The 27121-nt window shown below is 31.5% G+C and overlaps 1 protein-coding gene across 4 annotated transcripts in view; it reads left to right on the forward strand.

The window, feature by feature from the left end:
- Positions 1–2553: 2553 nt before the first annotated feature.
- The window catches only part of LOC107452904 (solute carrier family 12 member 8), a 33233-nt gene continuing 8665 nt past the window's right edge, over positions 2554–27121 (forward strand). Inside the window, exons 1-11 of one of the 4 annotated variants that reach the window (XM_043052733.3) lie at positions 2554–2718; positions 3423–3537; positions 5779–5973; positions 7453–7593; positions 8873–9064; positions 10521–10638; positions 15120–15233; positions 17916–18117; positions 18407–18494; positions 22223–22369; positions 23947–24216. In XM_043052733.3, coding sequence (XP_042908667.1) covers positions 5797–5973; positions 7453–7593; positions 8873–9064; positions 10521–10638; positions 15120–15233; positions 17916–18117; positions 18407–18494; positions 22223–22369; positions 23947–24216 — 1449 coding nt within the window. In that variant the 5' untranslated portion in view covers positions 2554–2718; positions 3423–3537; positions 5779–5796. Of the gene's footprint in view, positions 2810–3422; positions 3538–5778; positions 5974–7452; positions 7594–8872; positions 9065–10520; positions 10639–15119; positions 15234–17915; positions 18118–18406; positions 18495–22222; positions 22370–23946; positions 24217–27121 lie in introns of all 4 variants that reach the window. The other 3 variants (XM_043052732.3, XR_006226378.3, XM_071177878.2) reach the window with 3 other exon arrangements.

Raw genomic sequence — 27121 nt, forward strand, 5'->3', positions numbered from 1 at the left:
CTATTATTTATATTATATAAGGAATAATGAGATTTTGAGCTTTAAGTCAGAAGCTCCATCATGAGTAGTAGTGAGGAAGAAGATTCCACCTCGGAGGATTTTGACGAGTCATTTGACCTTTCGCAAAAATAATGGTCAAAAGCAGACGTTGATTTAAACTGCGCCATTTTTAAAATTCATTGAAGCAAACTTAAATAAGAAATTGACAGCAACTCTCTGCAACTTAGACAACGAGCTAACGAAGATCACCTTCAACTACAACGACTTGGTTAATAAGCAAAATGAGATCCTGGCCTACATGAAGGGCGTCCAAGATGAAGCGCAAAGTGCTTTAAACGAAATAATCCTGAAAAGTACCAAAAAAGTGCAAAAATTGTATGCAAAAATATCTAAGACCAACATTTAATCCGGAGCCCCTAAGGCTGGGTCGGATCATGCCCTCGTTGTTCGTCCGACATTGGATTGCACCTCAGAGGAGACCGAGGGGTCTATAAAAGCTCATATAGATCCCACCGAACTCTAACTTGAAGTTAAAGGAGTAAGGAGAATTAGAAACGGAGGAATTGCATGACGTGTGGAAAATCATGACATGACGTGTGGGAAATCAAGGAATAAATAGAAGAACAGGGCCTTGGCACCGTTTTTACGTACTTAATATCAACAACAAAAATTACCAAGAGTCATTGTTTTTGACATCGAAAATGAAATGAATAGAGAAGAGCTTGAAAAAAAGCTGAAAGACCAAAATGAAGAACTAGAGAAAGAAAAAATTTAAAATCTGCTTTTCAATCAAAAGTAAACAGGGGAACCAATGGATAATGGAATTAGATCCGAAAACTTGTAAGAAATTGATGCGAAAATCAATATTTAAACTCGGTTGGAACATTTATAAGGTCAAGGAATTCCTTAGACTACTGAGGTGCAACCAATGCAACAAGTTCGGACATATGGCGAAGGACTGCCAAGGTCTGAGCCAACTACGGAGAAGAAAGACATAGAATGAGTACCTGCAAAGCCAAAAGTAAGTGTGTGAACTGTGTTGCTGCAAACAGCAAGTAAGGGCTAGATTTAAATACCAACCATCCAGTTAATAGAAGATTTTGTCCATCGAATCAACTCGAAGTTGCCAGACTCCAAGGCAACATAAAATATTAATTATCCCTCTTTTTTCCAGCCGACTCAAGATGGCCTCCAACCTCTTCCAAGGTTGCAAATTCATTGTAAATACCATCACGTTTGTAAGACCACCAAGTTGGTGGTCGCTTTTTCTGTTTGGTTGAAATCAATAAAGTTCAGAAGGTTTCAGAAACTTTCCAGCAGGTTGTAGCAGGCTGGGGGCTGTCTCTCCTGTTGGGCCTGCAGCTGGTTTGACACCGCTGCCCTGTGGATTTGAATTCGGAGCTTGCTCCTTTTCAGTCTCCTCTGCCTGTTTGCGTGATTTAGTGTTGCTATTTGTATAGCGTGACTCGGGTCATGCACCTTAGTGTCCATGCGCCACTGGGTTCACTGTATTGATTCGAGGTACTTGCGCAACACCGGGCCACCGGTTTTCCTGGATGCCTCCTGTGGGGGCAGATAGGGTTAAGCTTCATTTATTTATTATTATTATTATTTTGAGCAGAAAGACAAAACAAAATGTTTCTCTTCTAAGAAAGAAAAACCTTTACCCTTCCCCACGGCGGTGAAATTAAGAATCACACCCGCTATTAGAAAAAATTGTCAAACAGGAGAGTGGTTCTTGAAGCGTTCCTGAATTAGAAAATCAAGAACTGAGCTGATCTTCTCCCCAAATCGCGTATTCGAGCGTTGCTTACGCGAATAGACTTGGGTAAATCGAAAAGTAATCCCTAGATGGCAGGATATTTAATTGTAGCAGATTCTAGTCTGAAATATACCATAACATATTTTTTATTCTTTAATTTCATTTAAAAAAAAATCATATTAGTTTGCATCTTTAAAATTTTTATGACTTGTGTGAAAGGAGTTTAAGTTTGGGGTCTGCAGGTACAATTCTTTTAATTATGATTTCTGATCTTTAAATTTCAAATAAGAAATTAATAAGCTTTAAAAGAAATCCAGTTAGAAAAATAACTAGTGGGGAAAAAAGATTTTCAAAGGAGCCTGCTATGCGAGATTCAATTGGGTATACTATAGCCTACGTCACAGGTTGTGTTATTCCTACTAAATTTAACCCATGAACGGCATTTTCTGCGAGCCTAACTTTAAGCCACAAATAAACAAACGAAGTGTTTGATCGTTTAAATAGCTGCTCGCCAGATTTTATTGCATTATAAAGTAATTGATATTCGATTTTTGATTAATAATTGATTTATGTGGATAGTGGCATTTATGTGGATAGTGGCATAGAATTTAGCATTGCGTCATGGTAAATGTTATTCCTACTAAGTGGAAGTAGTTGTGTTTTTTTTATATTATACCCGATTGATGGAGTATGCATGAATAATGTGCAGTGGGGATTAGCATGATTTAGATATCTTCTTTGAAACACAATTGAGAAAAATTTGTTTTAAGCGAAGTTTTAAATTTACAGAAACAGGTAGCTCGAATCGTACTTAATAAAGCAGTTGTTTTTATATTTGTTTTACTTTCGTATTTCGATTTTTATGTTTATGGAGGAGTTAAAGTTCAATGGCTCACCTGTGGAAGTGAATGACAGCTGAATTCAAGTAGACCATATGGTTCACTGCTCCTCATGAAGTAATTAATTTCTATTATTGTTTGTTAACAATAATTGGTATTATTGCTTTTTTTAATGATTGAGCAAGCTATTTTCTTTGATTTCATTATGGTAATTAAAAATTTTGCGAACAGAAAATTATATTGTTATTTTATTGAGGTTATAGAATAAAGTATTTTATCTTGTATTAATACGGAATTTTCATTAGTTTTTTCTGAGATGTATATTTTAATAATTTCTTAAGTTCTTTTTTTTCTCTTTCGTAATAATTCATAATTTATTTGTTCTGTTCTTTAAAGTTTATAAAGCATTGAAAACTTTTTTAGAAATAAGAAAAAAAGAGATTTATTTGCAATATTTAATAATTTTGTATTGAAATTTTATAAATTTTATTACAAAATTTTCTAAACTTTCCTTACCATATGTTTTGCTTAATTGCCTTTTTTAGCTCAATATCTTGAAATTACTTATTTATTTATTTAATGCTTGCATAGTAAATTTTTCTTTTTTTCAATTGTCTATTTTTTAAATATCATTGATATTTTTTTAAATTTAAATTGTAAGATATTTCATTACTGTTTAGTAATGAAATACCTTATAAAATTGTAAGGTAATTTAAATCACTCAATCACTTTCATGATAACCCTTGGAACTGCTTTCTTAGCTTTTATAAATTATTTTTTAATCCATGAATTCTCAATCATTTCACTTCTCAAACCAATAGATGTTGATAAAGCAGCAGAAATTCAAGATGTTGGAAGGAATTTAAACTCATTTCTTGTGCTCGAATTGTGAATTAGAAATCCCTAAAGATTTAGTTGCTAATATTTGCTTGAAAGGTTTGAATATTATAATTGCACTGTTTCTTTGAAATAAATAATTACAATAGTTTATTTGAGAAATATGATAAAAAAAATATTGAAATATTAGGATCTATTTTAGCAGAAATAAAATTTTGACAAGTATTTTATCACAAAGTGACATGTGTTAATCACCTATCTCTCGCAAGCAGGCATAAAGTATCAAAAAAATAAAGTAATAAAACTTCATATGCCATAAATGAGTACTTCATGAGAAAAGTATATATTAATTTTGAGTAGGGATATAAAGAACAGTGATATAGCCAAATATTGAATATTTGGCAAAGAAAATCTACTGAATATTGAATATTCTGCAGCCAAATAGCAAAAAAAAAAAAATTTTTTTTTTTAAATCTTTAATAAATTTTATTTTTTGTGTATAAATAAGTTCAGTTATTATTAAAAAAAATCAAAACTAAACTCCATTATTTGTTTGGGATGAAAGGAAAAAAACTGTAATAATTATTCATTAGATATATTTAAGGTAAATAAAAAACTGGCTAACAGCTATTAAAAGAACTCTAAAGTTGTGAAGTTGAAAAAAAGAAGAATGGAAAAAATCATTTTAATTCTGAAAACAAAACTTTAAAAAAAATTTCCAGAAAAAAATATCCATAGAAGACTAAAAAGATATAGTTTATTAGAAACGCTTTTAAAAAGGGTAAAGAAAAGAAAGAAAAAAGATTTTATACAAAAGCAAAACAGAAAAAGTAGAAATCAATCTTAATTTTTGAAGGAAAATTTTAAGGCTGAAAATCTATTTTCCAAATAGAGTGTTTTCAATGAAAAAAATAAAGTCAAATAGAAACCCTCTTAATTTTTGTACAATAATAAAAAGGTTGATAAAAAAGTTTTTAAAAAGGATAAAGCTGGATAGAAACCAAAACAAAAAATCATTCTTAATTTTTGAACGAAAAATTCAACGTTAAAAATCTTAATTTTTATTTCTTTTACATTGCAGTATTTTTAGAAAAAGTGATGATAAAAAAATAACCTTCATTAGAAATGCCTTTGAAAAATTCTGTGTCATATTAAAACGCTGATAAAAATAATTGCTATTAAAAAGCAAAGGTAAAACAAAAAAAAACTGTTTATTCTTAAAATATTAACATAATTATATTAATATTATTTAGAATTGTCCTAATAAATTCTTAAAACATTAAAAATCACAGTTCTCTATGTTATCAATTATCAGTCTTAGTGTAGAGTTAAAAGATGACTATAAAAGAATAGCCTATTAGAAACGCTTCAATAAAATGCAATGTAATTATTAAAACAGAAAAAAATGCATTCTCAACTCTTAAAAAAAAAGTGTTAAAAAAAGCAAGGAAATTGACTTATCTGAATGCAATTTTTTTAAAAAAAGCAACAGTGCATAGCTTGTGGTTCAAATTTCTAATCTTGTTTATAAAGTAATCTTGTTTGGATTCTTTAATTTTCCATTTGTCTTGTAGAACATAAATTGGAAAGTTTTAGAACTTAAATATGTGTAAGAACTGTTTCTAATGTATAGTGAAAAATATGATTGTGGAATATTTTTTCTTAAATCTATTCAAATTAAAAATAAAAAAAACACTTTGTCGAAAAATAGTTTTTAAAAAAACCATTTACCTAATTTCGGTTTTACTAATACTAATAATTCTTTTTTAACAAATTAAATAATGTTAAGACAATGTAAATGTCATCAGAAAAGATATGAAGGTCTAAAATTAGAAGAATTTGCAGTATGTTTTAAATGCCATTTTTGCTTTGTAAATATTGCAAGAATGCTTTGCAAGCATTAGTTTGGTATAAAAAGGTTTTTTAAAAATATTAGTGCCATTAGTAATTATTTTCCAGAATTGTGAAAAATCTTGCTTGTTATAAATTATGAAAGTTAAAAAAAAAAGAAAATTAAAGCTGTGTACCATTTTTTGCATGGAAAATTTATAACATGGCTTACAAATTTTTTGTTTCTTCCAAAAAATTATTTTAAAAATAGTACTTAATCGCTGGAGTTTAAAACTGTTTGCAAGTCATTTAGTAAGGCACCACAAATAAAGCTGCTGGTTTTTAATTATAGACTGTAATTCAGCAATTTAAATCATCGACACCTTACAATTAAACCAATTCTTTATTGCCATTAAAAGAACAGTCTTTAAAAGCACTGTTTTCTATAGCTGTATTAATCTGACCAATATAATTTTTGAGACTCACAGTCATTTATAATTGTTATTTTAGCATTTTTAACTGTGTAACATGACAATTGACAAAGATGTTTCTTCAACTAATAAACCAATCGACTGGGAGAGATATGGCCTGTGTAGTGAACCTGCCAGTGAGCAGGGACCACTTCTGGGTTCGTGGGGAGAGAGGGAAGGCAGCTCACACTTTCATGATAGAGGAGCCAAAGAAGAGTTATTTCAGGAAAATGAGGTAATTTTATTTATATCATTATGAAAGACATAAATAATCGGTAATTTTTTTCTATATGTTGTTGTCGTCTGCCATTAAGGTAGAGTGTTTGTGATTGTTTTTGTTTTCCAGTGGTGCCATTTATGGCCAAGAATAGGATTTCTGTCACACCTGTTTATAGGGCGGACCCACTCATACATCCATTCATTCATCCACATATTGTAATTTTGACCTGAACCAGAGGACAATCAATCTACAATTCAGTACCTGCAGAAGTATTTATTTGCTATGGGAACATAGAGGACTTGGTGACCAGGCAGATTTAATGTGCATCAGTCACCAATTACAATACAAGGAGTCTTAGGCTGGCCGGCTCCCGTTCTCACAAACGTGAGTTCAACCCCCTGCCAACCAGACTAGTACCTCGGCCATTTTCTGTATGTGGATTTGGAATTTGTGTTTGGCTGTTTTGAAATTTTATTTTTTTTTCAATTATTCATTAGCCAGTAATCATGATTTTTTTTAGAGAGAGATATAAAAATAATTCCCCAGATTTCCTTAACCCTTACAGCATTGTGAACGGAATATTTCCTGTCACATAGTCTAATGTGGAAGGGCCACTTACAACCAATAGAAGAACAGCATTCTCACTTCTCGCAAATTTGATTCAAAATGTTTCTTTGGAAAAGAGAACATTTTTAGTTCATTTTTTTAAAAGATAGTGCAATGATTAATCAATTAAAAAACAATAATTATTTTTGTAAAAGTTAATAGATAAATATAAATTTTTACCACTGAATTTGTTGTTTATTTTTATAATTTTGAAATAATGTATATTTTAATTAATTTAAATTATTAAAAATTCTGAAGCTATGGCATGGCAACAAATGAAGCAGTAGTTGTGAGTAATCATTGCAATTTGGAATAGCTTATATCTGTCGATGATCATATGTTTGCTTGTATTTTGCTATACCTTTTTTTCGTATTCTTTGTTGGATCTGTCAGATATGCTATTCAATTTTATCATTGTATTTATGTTATTAACTTTGATAGTGATAGGTAAATTAACAATGATTAGCTATTGGAGAACAGAATGTCTTCTAAAAATCTGTCTTTGTAATCGTGTATTTTTTAATTTTTTTTTTTCTTAACCTTACAACACATTCAAATCAAATCTCTTTCTGTAATTTTTTTGATCTATGAAATTTCCAATTAATCCAAATTCCAAATTTATTATTAAGTATTTACTGCTCTTCTTACAGTTTTACGTAGTCAAATTACATTGTTTTTTTCCCCATTATATCTTTCTACAAAAATGGTTATAGATATATCTTTGTTTCTTTTAACAAGATCTTTTTTTCATTGTTTGCTTTTCAGAAAATATATCACTATCTCTCAGATGCAAATTTAGCAAAATATTTAATATTTTTAGCTGCCTTAAAAGTTTATTGCTGTTTAATTTGAAGTGTCCTCTTATATTGTTTTTTATTTTCATTTCAGTTAGCAAACAGCAAGCCTTGGTGGAAAGCTAATTTCTTCCTGTCTGAACCAGTTTTATTTGGCGTTTGGGATGGTGTATTTACTTCATGCATGATCAACTTGTTTAGTGTTATCATATTTCTTCGAGTGGGATGGATTGTTGTAAGTGGTTTTATACTTTTTTGTACTAGCGCATATACTGTCTATCCATTTTAATATATTTGAATACCAAATCATGATGTGAGTCCATTTGTTTAAATGGGAGATTTAGGGTATCTGTGCATCTGGAAAGTCATGAGAAATCATGGAAAGCCATGAATTTCGGTATTGAACAAAATTTGTCATGATTTTAACTATTATTTTTTAAAAAAATCATGAAAAGTCATGGATTTAGGGTGTTGAAGAATCAAATTTTTAAAATGGAATTTTATCCCCCTAATTTCATGGTGTTCCAAATATCTGAATTTGTAACAAAATCCCCGCTCACAGTCATATTTTATTAAAATATAATATGAAATAATTTAATATAAAATAAATTAAACGATAACTAAATGCTATAATAAGGTAGTGTTTAGATGAGAAAAAAATTTTAAAAATAGAAAGTTAAGGTAAAAGTCAGTGAATTTTAATCACAGCCATAATATTTTGAGTGAATTTGGCTCTTTGAGCTACATCAGAGCTCTTCTATTGTACGTTAGCAAGCAAAGTCAATCTTCTGAGATTAATTATTAGTAAATGTGTGTTCGAAGAAGGACCTTGTAGTTCTAAAGATTTCAAAAAAGGCCTTAAAATTAAAAGAACACCTTAAAATCTCAAAAATTTTCCTAAATTTTAAAAAAAGCAAATAAGTTTGAAAATGCAATTTTCATTAAGACTTAGAGGTTGGGCAGCTCCAAGGAGCAGTTCACATCGACCAAAGATCTATTGTACCCAAACCCTAAATCATGATTAACAAGAAAGCCTTATGGCTGAAATGAAGTTCAGCAAACACCTGACAGAAACGTCTTGCAGTTCCCAGGCCCTAATGCAATGTTGCCCTAATTGCTCAAATCTCTGAGCAGAATAGACCTCACACTCACAGAGTATGTCTTGAAGTCTCCTTTTCACGATGACAATCTCTACAAAGAGGATTAGATTCAATACCTATTATATTTAGGTGTCATTAAAGTTGGGTAGATTAAAATATTAAGCTATATTAAAAAAAGAGGATTGTTTATTAGGAGGACTTTGTTCTAAGTATACTACAAAAAGGTACAGAAATGGACAATTTATTGTTTGTCCTATAAACAAGAACCTTTCTCAGTATCTAAACATCAAATATTTAGTTTAGGATGGTTCTTGTTGTTTAGGGACCTTAAATTATGGTATGATATCATTTCACTGGTGCTTTGTGGTGTTATTAAGCTATATTGTTTTGAAAAATGAAATTGCTTTTATGTAGGGTAATGCTGGGGTTGTTCAATCAGTAGGAATTGTGATCATCACTGTCCTCATTGGAATAACTACAGTCTTGTCTGGTATTGGTATATGTGATAGATGTCATCTGGAAAGGGGTGGCGTGAATTTCCTTCTTTCACACATATTCGGAGCACGCACTGGGGGAGCCATCAGCCTCATCTACTGTTTCGGTCAAGTAAGTATCGATACAACAGTTTTTTTTTAAAGTTTTTAAAAAGCACTTTTAATTAATAGTTTAAATTAAAGACTCCCAGTGTCTAAATGGTAGTGCTTCTCGCTCTTGTGCCACAGGCCCTTGGTTCGAACCTCAGGCTGGGCAAGGTTAACTCAGCCTTTCAGTGGATCGATAAAATGAGTACCAAGCATGCTTTGGGACTCGGCTCGGCTGAACACCCAACCGGAACATCTGCTCTTGCACCCCAGAGCCCAAGGTCAAGAAATCTGAGGTGGAGACAGTAGGACATGACCCGCTTATGGGCTGCCGTGTCACTGAGTTTAGTTTAAATTTTTTAAAAAATTCCAATAACAGTTTAACATTTTTTAAGAAAGTTTTTCTCTTTGTGAAACAGTAAACCTCTGTTTATACATTTTATACAATTTTTACTTTTGTATGTAATTTTATTACAGTACTGATTCGTTTTTTTCTCTTACAGCAAAGAAAAACTTTATTGATATATCAAAGAATTTGTCTATTATCATTCATACAACACAAATAACTGTTTCTGAAATGTATAAACCGTAAATCACTGTTTCTGCATTTCTAATTTATAAAATTTTTGCATTTATGTGCAATTTCATTATAGTACTGATTCTTTTTTTTTCTCTTATAACAAAAAAATACTTTATTGATGTATCATAAAATTTGTCCATTATCATTCATACGACACAAAACACTATGTTGTTGGGTTTTAATTTTCATGGTTCTTATTGCAGAAATAGCAGTCTTTAATTTGGTGATTCATTTTATGGCAGATGAAACATTTCTTTTTATTTTTTTTTTCCTGTTTTTGTTTTACTTCTTTTCTAGAAAAATAATTTTTTAATTTTAATACTGTTTTCTTCCTCTCTCAGGATTTCTAAAATTTTATCAATTTGTTTATCACGTTAGATTTTATCTAAAACTTTTTTTATAAACCTCTAACAGTATAAAAAACAAGCTGTATTTTCTTATTTTATAGTGAAACTAATTTTTACTTGTTTTTTTTTTCTTCGATGCTTGATATTCCTTTTTGTCATTTTCTGTTTTTAAATTTTATAAAAATTTTATTATAATTAAAAATGTACTAGATAATGGAGTAATAAAATTTATCTTAATTCTAATTGATGTGAAAAGTGTAATTAGGTTTTTGGTAACTATTTCTGAATCATTCCATTGAAATTTGAAACTCTAGTATTTTTGTTAATTTAACTTTCTGACTAATATTTGTTTAGCCTTTTGTGATAATAAGTAAGTGCTGCAAAATTATAATTTTAATGGAATTTTTTAACAGTAAGTTATTTTTTTGTTTTCTTTTAAAAAAATACTGTTGTAATTTTTTTAAGATATATTATTAGACTTTATTTTTTAGAAAATTTATGCATGTTTTGAATACCATTTTCAAGTATTAACTTTGATAATTTGCATGTTTTAGTCTGTAAGTTGCGCACTTCATGTTATGGGCTTTGCAGAATCCTTTTCACAAGTTGTTGCCATCACTGATGCTTGGGCCACTCGAGGTGTTGCTGTTGGAATGATAACTTTACTTTTAGGTAATTTTTTTAAAAAATAAAATGATATATATACAGTCAGACCTCGATATAAGGTCATCCGCATATAAGGTCACCCCGCATGTAAGATCACTTTTCCAAAGTCCGGGCTCACTGAATAGGAATTCTTTGTTATAGATTATCGGATATATGGTCATGTTTCAAAAACCTTTATCGCTTATAAGGTCATTTTTACTTGAGGCGAGGGGAGCTCTTTTCTAACAAAAGCCTATTTAACTTCCTTACAAGGCGATTACCCCTCTCGAGAGAGTTTCCACCCCCAGTTCACAAAGAATCCCAGCTTTCACTGCCATTAATTGCTCGTCCCTGTCCATACTTCCAGGGAAGGGGGGGATTTCGCCGTTCGGGCGAGAACAATGGATAAGTTTTCCCATCGCGTCACGTGACCATTTGCTGACCACACCAGAGGAAAGAATTTCATTCGAACCTCTCTCATAGTGTCATCATGTTGGCAAAGAGGAACACGTTTACTTTATCAGAGAAAGAAAAAATTGCTGAGGATTTTGAAAATTCAAATTTATCAAAAGCACGTTTTGCGGAAGAACGTGATGTACCACGCACCACCTTAAACAATATTCTGTCTTCTCATCGCATTGGAAATGGAAAAAGAAAAATAATGCTTTTTTCCCCTTGTGAGAAAGTTGAAGAGGCCATTCTCCAATGGATAAAAATGGTTAGAGCTCAAAATGTTCCGATATCGTGTTCAGTACTGAAGGAAAAAGCTCTGCAAATAGCCGCGGAATTGGGAGAACCTAATTTTATGGCAAGCAATGGATGGATTCAGAGATTCAAAGTAAGGCATGCTTTAACTTTCAAGACAGTATGCGGTGAAGCCGGAGGTGTTGACGAAACCGTTTTGAATTACTGGAGGAAATCTTTGTTAAAAGATGACATCTTGAAACGGTATAAGCCATGCGATGTATTCAACGTCGACAAATGTGGTCTTTTTTTCCGAGTCTTACCTGAAAAAACTCTAGCGTTCGAAAATGAGAAATGTGTACGTGACAAAGTAAAGAAAGACTTACAGTGTTTTTAGGGTCCAATATGGATGGCTCTGAAAAATTGAGATCTCTTGTTATTGGTAAATTCCAAAAGCCACGTTGCTATAAAAACGTTAAATCTTTACCAGTGGATTACGACGCTGACAGAAAAGCGTGGATGATCATCACCATTTGGGAGAAAACAATACGGTGTTTAGACAGGCAGTTTGTGAAGAGGAAGCAAAAAGTTGTACTCATAGCAGACAATTGCACAGCTCATACCAACATCCCACAGTTAGCCTCGATTGAGCTTGTTTTCTTGCCTCCCAATGTGACCAGCATTCTCCAACCATTGGATCTAGGAGTTATTCAAACCCTAAAAGTGAACTATCGTAAGCTCCTCCTGAAGAACTTAATCGCTGCCATCGACCAAAAAAAGGAGTTTCACGTTACTGTCTTGGATGCCATTTTCTATGTTCACAAAAGTTGGAACATGGTGTCCACCACATGCATAGCGAATTGTTTTTGTCATGCTGGTTTTGTGAGTTCTCTGAATATCGTGGATGACGAAACCGAAGAAGAAGACGATATTCCTCTATCTGTTTTGATGGAATATTTGAAAAATCGTGGCCATGCCATTGAAGGGGAGGCTGAATATGGTTTGGTTGATGAGGAAATTGCCACCACTTCTGGAGCTACAATTTCTGAAATTGTTTCACAAGTTTCACAAATTGTGGACAGTGAGGACAATGACAGTGATCCTGAGACTGTAGTTGTAACCCAAGTGGAAGCCTTCAATGCAATAAATGTCTTACAAATTTTTTTTACAAACCATGAGGGAGCTGAGGAACATTTTGAGAAGTTACAAAACCTAGAAAACATTGTTCGAAAAATGAAACCAAAAACGAGACAGACCTGCATAAATGATTATTTTAAATAAGGTAAGATGTAATGTATGTATGTACACTTTGAGGAAATTTGTAAACAGCTTTATTTTAAATTAAGTTTTTAAAAAAAAATCTAACTTTCTTTAATTCTTTACTAGTTCTGTTAAAATTTATTGACTTAAATATTTAATTTATTAACTTAAATATTAATATTTTAATTTATTGACTTAAATATTTATTTTTCACTTGTAATACCATTTATAAAAATCATAATGTGTACTATTTACATGCTTAGTTACGAACTGCTAATGAATCGGTTAAAAGGTCACCCCGCTTATTAGGTCACTTTTGCGATTCCCTTAGGGTGACCTTATATCGAGGTCTGACTATATATATATATAAAACATAAAAAGCTTCTATTAATCTTTTTATATTAGTTTCTTTGCTGTAAAACAATTCCTAATTTATTATTCAAATTGAAAAACTTTCTCATACTTTTAAAAATCCACATCCAAGTTCTTACATCTGTTTTTCGCTCAAGTATGCATAATTAAATGTAAACACATTTTTCTCCTTGTGGGAATCGTACGACCTTTTTCATAAACCAATAGTAATATTTTGCAAGATTTTCCCTACCAGACAGACTGATCGTCAATAGAGTGAACTTCACTTTTCGCTCCTCATCCATTTGAAAATGATCTATTAAAAACTCTTTTGCTTTCATTAAAATCCTGTGTCTGTTTTCCTGATCAGTCCGACTGCATCATTTTACATGTATCTATGTATGTATGTGTGTATATATATACAGGGTGTCCTAAAAGGTCATTTACAAACTTAACATGCTGGTCTGTCATATCATGATGAACAAGATTTACATAGGAACTTGTGTCCGAAAATTTAAACTGAGACCGCTAGAGGGCGATAAGTGCAGGTTTGGATGAGGAGAAAAAAATGATATCGATAGCGGTGTTAATATGATTTTTATTATAAAACATCACAGCAAATGCTCAAGATTCCTTCCATTCGCCACAATGCACGTTTCACAGCGTCGGCGCATGGATTCACGAACCTGTTCAAATTGGCCAGGAGTGTCACGGACACGTGCTGCCGCTTCCGCGATCCTGGCGATAAGATCCATGTCCGATGTTATAGGTGTCTCGTACACTATGGACTTCATGTGTCCCCACTGGTAGAAATCCAGGGGAGTCAGGTCGGGGGATCGCGGCGGCCATGGGACTGGTCCGCCTCTACCGATCCAGCGATTAGGATAAATCCTATCGAGGTATTCTCGAACAGCGTTGTTAAAGTGGGCAGGCGCTACATCATGCTGAAACCAGATGCTTCGGCGTGTAGCGGCTGGAGCGTCACCCATCAGATCCGGCAAAACTCTTTCTTAAAAAATGCGATAGGTATTTCCGTCTAGGCGTTCAGGTAGAAGGTAAGGGCCAATCAACATGTCACCGATAATACCAACCCAAACGTTTACGCTGAAACGTTGTTGATGTGCATAGGCACGTGTACATCTTGGGTTTTCATGCGCCCATACGTGCATGTTGTGCACAGGTTCACGACGCCATCCCGTGTAAAGCAGGATTCATCAAAAAACAAAATCCATGATGGGAAATCTGGCTGTGCGACCAGCTGTTGCAAATACCAGCGTGAGAATGCAATGCGTTTGGGATAATCGTCAGCGCACAATGCCTGTACTTTTTGGAAGTGGTAAGGGTGTTGCATGTCATCGTGCAGTATGCGCATTATGGTGGAACGAGCTACACCTAAGACACGTTCGCCTTCTCGGAGACTTCTTTGCGGGTCGATGGCATACTCCTGTAGCACGGTTTCCTCTACGACAGGTGTGCGTGTAGCACGTTCTCGACCGATGTGGCTACGAAAGCACCTGATTCACATAATCTGCGGTGCAATCGTCCAAACAAAGCATGACTTGACTGACGTCTGTTTCGAAGCGCTCAAGGTACGTCCGTGCCGCGGCTCGTCCATTTCCATCAGCGGCGCCGTATATGTAATGCATGTCGGCCATTTCTGCGTTACTAAACTCATTCATCCTTCTCCTTCAACGCCCACGCCTGAAATGATTGTTTTTCCCACTCTCCCGTTTTCGTGCAATTATTGCCCTCTAGTGGTCGCAGTTTTAATTTTCGGACACAAGTTCCTATGTAAATCTTGTTCATCATGATATGACAGACCAGCATGTTAAGTTTATAAACGACCTTTTGGGACACCCTGTATATATAAATATATATATATATATATATATATATATATATATATATATATATATATATATATATATATATATATATTCATATATATGTATATATATTCATATATATGTATATATATTCATATATATGTATATATATTCATATATATGTATATATATTCATATATATAAAAGTTTGGCTAAAATCACTATCCGTTACATCTCTATTGTTGCCTACTGCTTATCTAAAGCAGTGTGTTAGAGATATTTTTGTTTTTAAATAGATAAAGTGGTTTGTTTGTCATTTGTTATTAGTAAATAAGTTACATGTCATTTGTATGAAGTTTTGTTAATTTAGCTTTTTATTTTTTCTAGCTATTAATTTGGCTGGTGTCAAATGGGTAGTGCGATTGCAGTTTGGACTGTTGATTTTATTGCTTTTATCCGCACTTGACTTTGCAGTTGGTACTTTTATCCAAGTTGACTTTGGTACGATTCTACACTTATTATATGCATAGAAAAAGAATAAGAAACTTAAAACTATAGCTGCTTTTAAAAAAAAACAATTTAAAAAAAGTGAGAAAAGAAATTAATAAAAATATGTATCAATTCACTTACATACATATTCTTCTGGATATTCATGATGCTTTCCAAACATATTCCAACATCAACGAGGCAAAAGTTTTTACTCAAAACCCGAAGAGCAGAATGAAATAAAATAAATGACACAAAATTAAGAGACAGTTCGATTGTTGATAATAGTTTTGAGTTTTTTATTCTTTTTTTTTTCAGTTAGAACATTACTTAAAATACTGAATATTCAACTGATTACATTCAAGTCAGTATTACTTCATTTTTTTAAAAATTCCATACAAAATATTAAGTCTATTTAAAGCAAGCAACCCGCCATAGTTTGAAAATTAAAGATCCAGCAGAAGTAATTTTTGTGTCTGATTTTGTAACTCAAAATATTCTCTCTAAAAATTAATTAGTATAATTTAGTTTAGCCTCTCAAACCATTAAGATAGCATCTTATCAAAGGAAAATTTAATATCTAAATCTATTAACCCATTTTCGGCCAAAGGTGCATAAACGCACCATTTGAATATAATATTTTATTTGCCTTGTGAGGTATATTTTTCACTTATTTCATTTTTCTGCTATTTTTAAGGGTTTGGAAGTCATCTATAAAGTTTTATTACTTTTGATTGGGGTGTAGACTTTTTGTTGAGAATTTTTTTAACAATTCTAGTTTCTTAACTCACAGCTGCCAACTCTACTGGATTTTGCCAGTTTCTCCGTAATTAAAATTCTCCTAATTTCTGTACATTTTAGAAAAATTCCTAAAATTGAGTAAGTTTCCTTAAAAAATCCCTATTGAAGTAGAATTTTTGTGCAGATTGTTGTTTGCTTGAATATTTAAGTAAGTCTCACTAATACATAATAAAGTAAGCCTCGTTTATAAAATCTAGTTAACTATCTTTGATGAATTAAATGCCTATTATTATTCAAAATTGTTGATAAACATAATGCATAACATTTCAAGATCATTTAATGTGAAATCATACCTAGAAAATATTACAGTATTTTTATTTTGATGACTATAAAAATCCCTAAAATTCCTTACGTGTAAAATATTTAGTACATTATGCAACAATTATTGAAATTTATGTTATTTCATAAAGTCTACTGGATTTTTTCCTATCCATGTTGGAAGCTATGTTAACTTGAGACGAGACGGTTATTGACAAATTCAAATTTTGTAAAATGTATAATCATACCATTTGAGATTAATAATATGTTTTATGATGGGTTGAAATTGCAAGCTACGTAAATAAAATAAAAATGAAAGCAAATTTCATGAAAAAAATAATAATAATGCTCAACTAAATGATTTGTTGATTGATTTGGTCAATGGTGCAGATAGGCACTATTTTAATTTCTTAAAAGAACTATTTTCATGCATGAAATTTTTTTTATGCCTTAATGAATGTAATTTAAGCATTTTTCAATAAAAATAAGGCCACATTTCATACTGTTTCTATGCTTTGTCTATAATGAATTAAGGTGTTCTCTTTTTTATTTTGCTCTCTACACATAAGTGTTTTCACTATTTTACTATAGCCATGTTTGGGTGTATTGTACTTCCTTCTTGTCCAGGGGAAATTTTCTCAGGGGGTACCCTGAAATTTCACATTTTCCCTGGTCTAAAAACTAGAAGCGAGGCATGTAATTTTTGTGTGAATATTGTAGAATTCCGCGCATCTCAAGGCCATTAGTTCGATGACTTCCAAGATTTCAAAACTTATAATCCGACAATATTTTGAAGTTTTTTCTGAATCCCGTTAATAAGACGCTTACATACATTTTCCCGCCAATTTGATTCTTTTGGTTTGGCGAATTTTCGCCACTTAGAATGTTTGGAACTGCGTCGGAATCTAATATCGCGATTCTTATTCAAGCGATTTTACTATCAAACATTGATTTTTTTATTTAATTCATATGAAAGCTGTGCGCTGCGATTAGCATTCATACGTGTCAGAAATCGTACATCGCAATTCCTATCCACATGATTTATAAGTCCATTATCGAGATTTGCATTTATACGTTTTTAAAGCCTAATATCACGATTCATATTCACGCAAGTTTAAAATCCAATATTGCGATTTGTATTCACGTGTTTGTAATATCAAACATAGATTTTAGTATTTATGTGTGATTTAAAGACTGCGCATTGTGATTCGTATTTATGCAATCGAAAAATTTTGCTCAGTGTTTCATATTTACGCGATTTAAAAATTCAGTGTCACAATACTATATTTTTGTGTTTTTAAAATCCAATATGGCGGTTCATATTCACGCGATTTTAAAATCCAATATCTCGATTCATATTCACGCTATTTTGAAATCCAATATCGTTGTTCATATTCCCACGATTTTGAAATTCAATATCACGATTTTTTAAAGATATTTTTTCTCATTACTTTGAAGGTGGGATATATTTTGCATTAGTAGGTAGTTTAATAAATGTTAATTTAAAAAATTATGTTAAATGTGAATCATGTATGAATGCATGAAATATTCCGGTTTTTTCACTTTGTGCAACAATTACCTTTAATTATCCCTAACTCTAGTAAATTGTGTTTCTTCTTTTCCCTTTTTGAAATCTAGTTCATGGAGTTGTTGGCTATGATTTGGCTAATCTGAAGAACAACACTGGTCCTGATTATAATGATGGGGAAAATTGGTTTACTGTGTTTGGAGTATTTTTTCCAGCCATGACAGGCATACTGGCTGGAATCAACATGAGTGGAGACTTGCACAATCCTTCCAAAGACATTCCAACTGGGACGCTTGCATCAGTTGGAACTAGGTAAGGGATTTGTCCTTAAATTAAAAAATATCCTTAATTTTTACTTTGTTGAACGAATGGAAACTCTGTTTTAAAATTTCTCTAGGAATTATCTAATGAATTTTTTATGCATTGGAATATCACTTTCAGAATAATAACTTTCTATGACTATTTTACTCAGTGACAATATTTTTAGTTTTGAGGCAAATGTACACGTGTAGCTAAGAAATAACATTAACTTTCTTATCTCGAATTTTATTATAAATTTTGAATGTTATTTACTTTATGTGTGGATTTTGTTTCCTTTCAGCTTTTTTATTTACATGATGTTTGTTGTGGGCTTAGGAGCAACCTGCCAACGCTGGGCTTTACATACTGATTACATGATAGCTGAAAAAGTAAATATTGAAATTTTGATATAGCTAATATCAAAAAATTATATTATGTGAAGGAATATTTAAAATGAAATTTATGTTTAATCCATTGTTTATGAAAATTGTGACATTTCCCTAATTTACTACATAGTTCCATAGTTGATCTGCCTATGTAGGGACCAAGGGTGTGCGGTATTGGTTCTGCCGTAAAGTACTCAACTTCATGTGTATTTCGTCAAACTACCAAAGCAGGGGAGGGCATTCTGATCTAGTGGAAATCAGAAAACTATTCTACTTTCTATATTATCTAATAATAATACACAGATCCCAGTAGAACACCATAATCAAGCACCACTGACCACTATTGGTCCTCGTTAAACTGTTCTACCATAAAGTGTTCAACTTCCCACGTAGGTCGTTGAACTACCAAAGCGTGGGAGCCCTCCCCTCTGCAGAGGATCAAAATTGTGGTGGTATGTCATCGGATTATCCTCGGGGATGTTTCCCAAATCATCGCCAATAGCCCATTGTGCAGCTCAAGTGTTACGTAAATAAAACACCTAACTACCTATATTAAGTTATGATTGACTTTAGATTACTTTTTCAAATGTTTTTTTTTTCTTCTCAATTATTTAACTAAGAAAACTTTTGTTGTATGGATAAAGAACCATCTAAAGCTAAGCACAGGTTGTGCTTGCAAGTCTTAATAAGACTTATAGGTTACTATCTCTACTATGTTTTTATGCCTAAGCTTAATAAGTCATGCCATTCTATTTTAATAAAATAAATCGAATGAATTGGATCACCCACGTGATTCAAATGAGTGACGACAACACAATAAAAAAGATACTGCTTTTTAGACCCACTGGAAAGAGAAAGCGGGAAAGGCCGCGGTTGAGCTGGGCTGACTCAGTGGAGTCTGATTTTCTCGCAATTAATGAAAAAAATTGGAGATCAAAGATAAATCGGAAGTCTGGCACATTAGGCTGTCTAGCCAACTATGATGATGATGATGATTCTATTTTAATGTTTTCTTGTACAGTTTAAAATATGAAGTGTATTCTTTAACATTTTGTTTATAAATTCTATTTAACTTTAGCTGAGGGCATTACAACTGAAGATAACATGGCTACCTTTACTTTTATTCATGATGTTATATTAATTTCCTTAAATCAATATATAACTCATGACTATTTAGAATTTACAAATTTAAATGCAAATCTCCATAATAAAATTTTCTTTAGTATCGAGGGTATGCGCACATTGTGTGGTAAACATAGAAAAGTAGAGGGATAAAATGGATGTGTTCAATGTTCAGTTGCAGATTTGAAATCTTGTTATTGTTTACACTAATTTACTCATTCATGAATTCGTGCTAAATATCAGTTCATTAACAAAATAGTTGATTGCTATGCTTCATAAAGTGTGAGAAAAAAAAAGGAATAAGAAAAAATTCAGTTATGCAACTTAAAAAAAATGAATCCCACCAATTATTTCTTATCTAATAATCCTATTGATGAAAAGCTTGTATCACAAATCCAAGAAATTATGTGGTTTATTATTTCATTTCTCAAAAGTAGGAACAGCCGCTAAATTTAAATGACTATAAGGCGTTGATCAGATCTAATTTATTGAGTTGTTGAATATTAATTTGATAAAATTGTTATTTCCCTACTTTTTTTACTTGAACATTTTTCTACATCTAAGAATTCAGAATTTTATATAAAAAATAGTGTCTCAAAATAATCTTTAAAGCTTTAATTTGTACTGGTCGCTATGCATGAAATAAATTCGGTTTCCTGCACATGTCTTAGCAACAAAGAGGGTTTTTACGTTATTTGGGTATGAAAAGTCAAACAGATAGTCTAATTTTTCCTCGGGAGAATGCTATCGTTTTTTTTCCCCAATTCCAACTATTAGTTCACACTCTCCCTATATCTTGTTCAAATTTTCAAGCACTAATAAAATACTTTTTATTCATCCACTGAAGTTCAAATAAGTTTTTTTGAACTTGTAGTGGGTGACACTTGATGTTAATACAGTTTTTTCAACAATTAATTCATTAATTAAATAGCGAAGAGCGAAATGGAATTTTCTGATTGGTTAAGCGTTTGTCATTGTTTTAAATGTTACTACAGTCAAACCCCGCTATAGTGAACAGTGTTTATAGTGAACTCCCGGATATAGTGAACGAAATGTTAGGTCCCGTGTCTTGCTATACACGTATAATGTTATTTTTTGTGGATATAGTGAACCAAAAAACTGAGGAAGTTGGATATAATGAACTTTTTTCTGTTTTCGACTGATTTTTTTCTTCATTTTTTTTTTGTAATAATTCTGAAATTTTTACTTTAAAATAAATACATATACCGGTTTTTAAAACCATCTATAGAGGGGAATTTAGCGATAAGCTTCTTTTATCTCACTTTCCCATCCCTAAACAAACCAAGCAGATATTTCCAACCCTAGCAGATAGAGTGCACCTGTAAGGTGTCAGTGGGATCAATATGAATTTTCTGTCAGGATTGCTCATCAGCTAAAGATTACAAATTTTTTTTTTTTGTAAGCAAGAAGACAAAGAGTAATGAAAAATAACACATTTTTCGCTACTAAATAATATTTTTCAGTCATTTATTTAAATAATGTATAATAAAAGGGAGGAGTTTGGGAACCATTAGTTAAATAGCCTGCGGAACGGATATAGTGAACTCCTGGTTGTAGTGAACCGAAATTTCGGTCCCTTGAAGGTTCACTATAGCGGGGTTTGACTGTATAAGCGAATCAGTTTTTCACGTATTTTTAAAATAACATCAGAGATAATTTCTAACTTATAGCTCTATTTGAACAAAAAAATAGTTAATTGCTCACATTTAAATATTAAATTATTTTATATTCGCTGTGTCAGATAAATTCAATAATGAACATTATGTGGTAGCACGTGTGGTCCACGTCACCAAATTTATACTTTTATAGTTGTCTGATACAACGCGCCTTTTTTTTCCTTCTCTTTTTTCAATTCCCACTATTCCTAATATTGTGCATCGCAACTATTCACACTCTTCCTATATCTTTCTCAAATTTTCAATATTTAATAAAATACTTTTTATTCATCCATTCAAGTTCAAATACATTTTTTTTTAAAAATGGATGACACTTGATGTTATTACGGTTTTTTCAAATATTAATTAATTAAATTTAATTAATTAATTTTAGTTTTATATGGCAGAAATGTTTTTTAAATTATACAGTAGGGAACCGATTATCCGGAACGATCGGGACCATCGCTATTCCGGATAACTGATTTTTCCGGTTTTCTGAATCTCTTCAAAAAGTCGTTTTTTTTTTTATTGTTAAACCCAACTAAAAAAAAAAAAAATATTTGGAAATAATCTTGAAAAAACGAAGTAATACACTAATGATTATTTCCAAAATGATGCTAGGGTAAACATCTTTCAAAAAAGAAAGAAAAATCTTAAAATCTTATGAGGAAAAAAAAATTTTTTTTTAAAAATAGCGGAAAAACTTATTGAATTTCGTTCCGGTTTTTTGGTTTTCCGGTTTTCTGATTTCCGGATAACGGGTTCTGTACTGTATTTAATAAAATGTAACTAAAATAAAAATTTTCTTAGTTGACCTAAGTAGGGAATGACTAAAAAAAAAAATATATTGTATTGCTTGTTTATTTTTTATTTTCATGTTTACCAATTTGTGGTACCTAAAAGTTGTTTGATTAGAGTTAATCTATAATGTAGGTGTCTGCCATTGGTGTTCTCTTCTTAGCTGGTCTATATATATCTGCAATGTCTGCCTGTCTGGGCGCTCTCTATGCTACACCCAGGATTATTCAAAGTATGGCCAATGAGAATGTCATACCACTCTTAAGATTCTTGGGCAAAGGTGTATGTATCTCTTTCTTCATGAATTCTGTTCTGTGAATTATCTTTGAAGTTATACACACTTGTTTAAAAAATGAAATCAAAATTTTGAATTGTAATATTTTTTTTTTAAATGTATCAATTGAAATTTAGAATATTAGTATTTTTTTTAGTTCACACTTCGACGTAAAGATCTTATTACAAATTTTTTTTAATGGACCAACAAAACATTGATTGATAAAATTTGAATCAACTAAATTATCTTTTTAAAATACAGTAATAGCATTGCAATTAATTTTTAGTCAGAATTCGCTGTGTATACAGTAATTTTTATTTAAACAGAGTATATATTTATAAAATACAGTGAAATTTCTTTAATTCTAGTAGGCATAACTTAAAATATTAGCTAAATTGAAGTTTCAGTTATTTCTCTAGAATTTCTTATTCATACCAATGTTAAAAATTATTTTTTAATTCAAAATCACCCCCCCCCCCCATAGTTTCCGTTACTTCAAACTCTGATCTAGTGGAAATCCGAAAACTATTCTATTTTCTATAACATCTTTTTCCTGACAATTTAATAATTTTACAATCAAAGATTTTATTATTATTTAATATATAAATTGAACCATTTTATAATTATTGCACCATTTTATATTTTATAATTAATTTCCATTTATTGAACCATTTTATATTTTATAACTAATGTCTTTAATTCACATATGAATAACAAAATATCCATATTAACTAATTTGAAGTGGCAGTTATTTCTCTAGAATTTCTTATTCCTACCAATGTTAAAAATTCTTTTTTAATTCAAAATCCCCCCCCATAGTATTTGTTACTTCAAACTCTGATCTAGTGGAAATTAGAAAACTAACTTTGTATGATATCTTTTTCCTGGCAATTTAATAAATTTACAATTGAAGATTTCATTATTAATATAAAATTAAGCCATTTTACAATTATTGCACAACTTTTGAAGGGTTACAAATAAAGTGCATTAAGAAAGTGTTCATGCTTAAAGTATTTTTATGAATTACTAATTTATTATAGTATTATTCCCTTTGTAGATCATGTTTGAAATTAAGTTGTTTTAAGTTAATTTTCCAACTTGCGCCAACAGACCTTTAATGTCGCTCTATTTAATCAAATTAAAAATTTATGTTTTAATTTCTTCCTTAATTTTTTTAATATTTTTGTTAAAATTTTGACTAAGTGCTTGAAACAATTACTTCTTTTTTTCCTTTCATAATAAAAATTAGTAAAAAGCTTCATGTGTTTATGGCATCCAAAACATGTTGCTTCTCGTCAGAAGGAGACAAGTATGATAAAAATTATGAAACTGGTCAGAAACTAGAAAGAACCAGGTAACAAACGATTTAATAAAAGTGAAATTGAGTTTATTTCTTGCTTCTATTTTCTTGTGATAATTTGTTTCCTGTTACAAAGTGCTCGAAAAAATTTATTTTTACAATTTTATCAAGAATTATAAAATGAATTCATTTCAAATAAAATTTTAATAGAAATTTACTGTCTTCAATTGTAGCATTCAAATAAAATTTCTCTAATGATAATAATTTTTTTTCATTTGATTTCAGAAAGGGCCCAACAAAGTACCCATATACTCACTTATACTTTTTGCTAGTGTTACCTTTATATTTGTTCTGATTGGAAGCATCAATACCTTGGCGCCAATAGTCACAATTCCATTTCTTTTCACTTATGCCTCTGTTGAGTATGCATATTTCTCCCTTGCCATGAGTTTTGATATTCAAAGAAAACGAGAAGAGAGATACAGCGAGCAAAAGGTTCAGAGTCCATCTTTTGTAGTGGATTTAAACCATAAGCGAGCTTATGGTTCAGCCAAGGTAAAACAAATATGGTTGCTTACTGTTTAAATTTTTTGAATGAAATCTGTTTTGTTTCGCTATTTATGGCATTTTTTTATCATAAATTCTAAATTATATTCACTCATACGTGCAGAGATGATTGTGCTCCAGAAAAAATCCGGATTTCCGGATTTTTCGGCAAACGCGATCCGGAAATCCGAGGTCCGAAAGTTTCAAGAAATTATTGATCACATTTATGTATTAAAAAAGATTTTTTGTTTTATTTAGAAATATAAGAACTCGAATTTATACTTGGCATCTCTTTAATTTGTAAATATTTTTTCTAGTAGAATAATAAATGTGATTAGAGATAAAAGTAAACTTGTGCATAATTATTAATTTAAATTATGCTGCATATAATTTATTTAGAATTTCATGTTTTGAAAATATCAATGATTTAAATTTATAAAGACGTTAATTTTTTGCAATACGTAATTAATGATTTTATTGGAGAAATTTTCAGGTGTTTTGAGTTGGGCTCACAATCACGTCTGTACATGCCAAGTCTCCTGTTTTTTTAACGAAGACTCCTGTATTTTACGACTATCTCCTGTATACCCACATATTCTCAAATTTCTTCATATTTGTGGAAACTTAAAAAAAAAAAAAAAAAAAAAAAAATTGGCGATAAAATATCCACTGATGACAAAAATACTTCTCCTATTCCTCAATAGATGGTGCTATGGCCAGTACTGCAGTATGTTGAGTGTTAATAGTTTAAGTAGAGCCGCAATGGCTCAGGGGATAGAGCTTTTGCCTTCCAATGAGGTGGGCCGGGGTTCGATCCCAGCAATGGCTGGTAGATACGAATTCCGCATCCAGCTTGCACCAACCCCATTCAAAGACACCTCCTTTACCTGGAATCGGAAAGAAAAAAATAAGGACAAAAAATTGTAAATGAGGAAAGAGAAAGAGCTGTGGCTTTGAACTGTTGTGTAAAAATAACTGCTATAGTAAAACAATAATGTACATTAAATAATTCAAGAAAAATACCTAAAAATTTATTTCTCATTACAGGTTTTTAGCAAGTTATATATTCCAAGTATATGTTAATAGTTAAAAACTAAATCAAAATAATAATAACATAATATATACTCTAAACAAAAATACTGTTTTAAATTATTACAACAAAATAAATTTTCAAAGTAAGTCAAATTTTACATTATATAGTTTATTAGCATTTAAAAATATTTAGCAAAGCTATATAAAAATATTTAAAAATATTTAAAGTGTTGCTTTAAGTTTGATAATAGAAGTAGAACAGAAGTCATACTTGAAACTGCTAAAGCACTATCAGCTGCACAGGAAAGCTGTACTATCTTTTCTCCCTCAATATCTCCTTTCAACATGGCGGGAGTGAATTGGTTGTTATAATTACCCAGACCTTAAATAAAACATTTAAACAATATTTACAATACAAGTGTGACAATAATTACAAAAAACAACATTAATAGTGCACATTTTTATAAACACTAACTTAGATGTGGCCAATAGGTGGCTGCATAGATTTTTAAAATAAAAAATGATAAAAAGGACTTCTTTATAGTATTAATAAGCCGTGATGGCTCAGGGAATAGAGAGTTCACCTTCCAATGAGGTGAACCTGGTTCGAATGCCGGCGATGGTTGATCGATATAAATTCAGCATCCGACTTGCACCGACCACAGTGCTGACGTGAATTATCCTCAGTAGTAGACGAATCATGGGTTGGAGTCCCCTTACCCTCAGGCTAACTGTGGAAGGTTTTCGTGGTCTTCCTCTCCAAATAACGCAAATGCGAGTTAGTTCCATCAAAAAATCCTCCACGAACGCAAATTTCTCCCAATACTTGATCCAGGAGTTCCCTTGTCTTCTGGATTGGATTCAAAATTACAAGGCTGAGTTGAACATAAGTAGTGAACAAATGTGGGTTAGTTCCATCAAAAAATCCTCCATGAATGCAAATTTCTCCCAATACTTGATCCAGGAGTTCCCTTGTCTTCTGGATTGGATTCAAAATTACAAGGCTAATGTGTTGAACATTAGTAGTCGTGAACCAAAAAATTGGGTTAGCTGTTCAACATCGGTTATAAAATAAATAAAAAATAGGTTAAGTAAGAGCCGTGGTCGATCCCAGCGACGCGACAGCTGGTTGATTCGAATTCCGCACTCGGCTCGCACCGACCACAGTGCTGACGTGAAATATACTCAGTGGTTGACGAATCATGGGTATGAGTCCCCTTGCTGTCAGACTACCCCTGGAAAGTTCTCGTGGTCTTCCTCTCCATGCAACGCAAATGCAGGCTAGTTCCATCACAAATGTCTCCATGAAGGCAGATTTCTCCCAATACTTGATCCAGGAGTTCCCTTGTCTTCTGGATTGGGTTCAAAATTATAAGGCTACAGAGTTGAACATTAGTAGTCGTGAACCCCAAAAAAGCTGTTAAACGTATAAAAGAAAATATTAAAAAAAAGTAGTTTAAGTAATTACAAATGGTTTTAAAAAATCTTCTTTAGATAAAGATTCATATACATATTTTTTAGTTTGCTAAATGTAAGTGCTTATATGCATCATGTATCAAAACTTAACTCTTAGCCTAAAAAATGTCGCTAGTGAAATCTCCGTTATTTTATTTCTCCAATATTGGCAGGTATGTTCACTTTATTTTCACCTTACAATTTGATTTATTTACACACAGTTTTTAACTTTATTTATAAATAGGCTTGTAATAAAAATGAAGAAATGCATTTTGTTATTAAAAGTGGCTTAGTGTGAGTGAGTTAAATAATTTTTAGACAATTCTTTTTTACTTTAGACTGATGCTAGGACAAATTTTAGTGATTGCTTGCATTTCATTGGTTAGAAATTCTGTACCAAAATATTTTGTAAATGTGAGATTTATTT

Source organism: Parasteatoda tepidariorum, chromosome 2, assembly GCF_982258835.1.
Source record: "Parasteatoda tepidariorum strain Cologne lab strain chromosome 2, Ptep-v5.0, whole genome shotgun sequence".
NCBI lineage: Eukaryota > Metazoa > Arthropoda > Arachnida > Araneae > Theridiidae > Parasteatoda > Parasteatoda tepidariorum.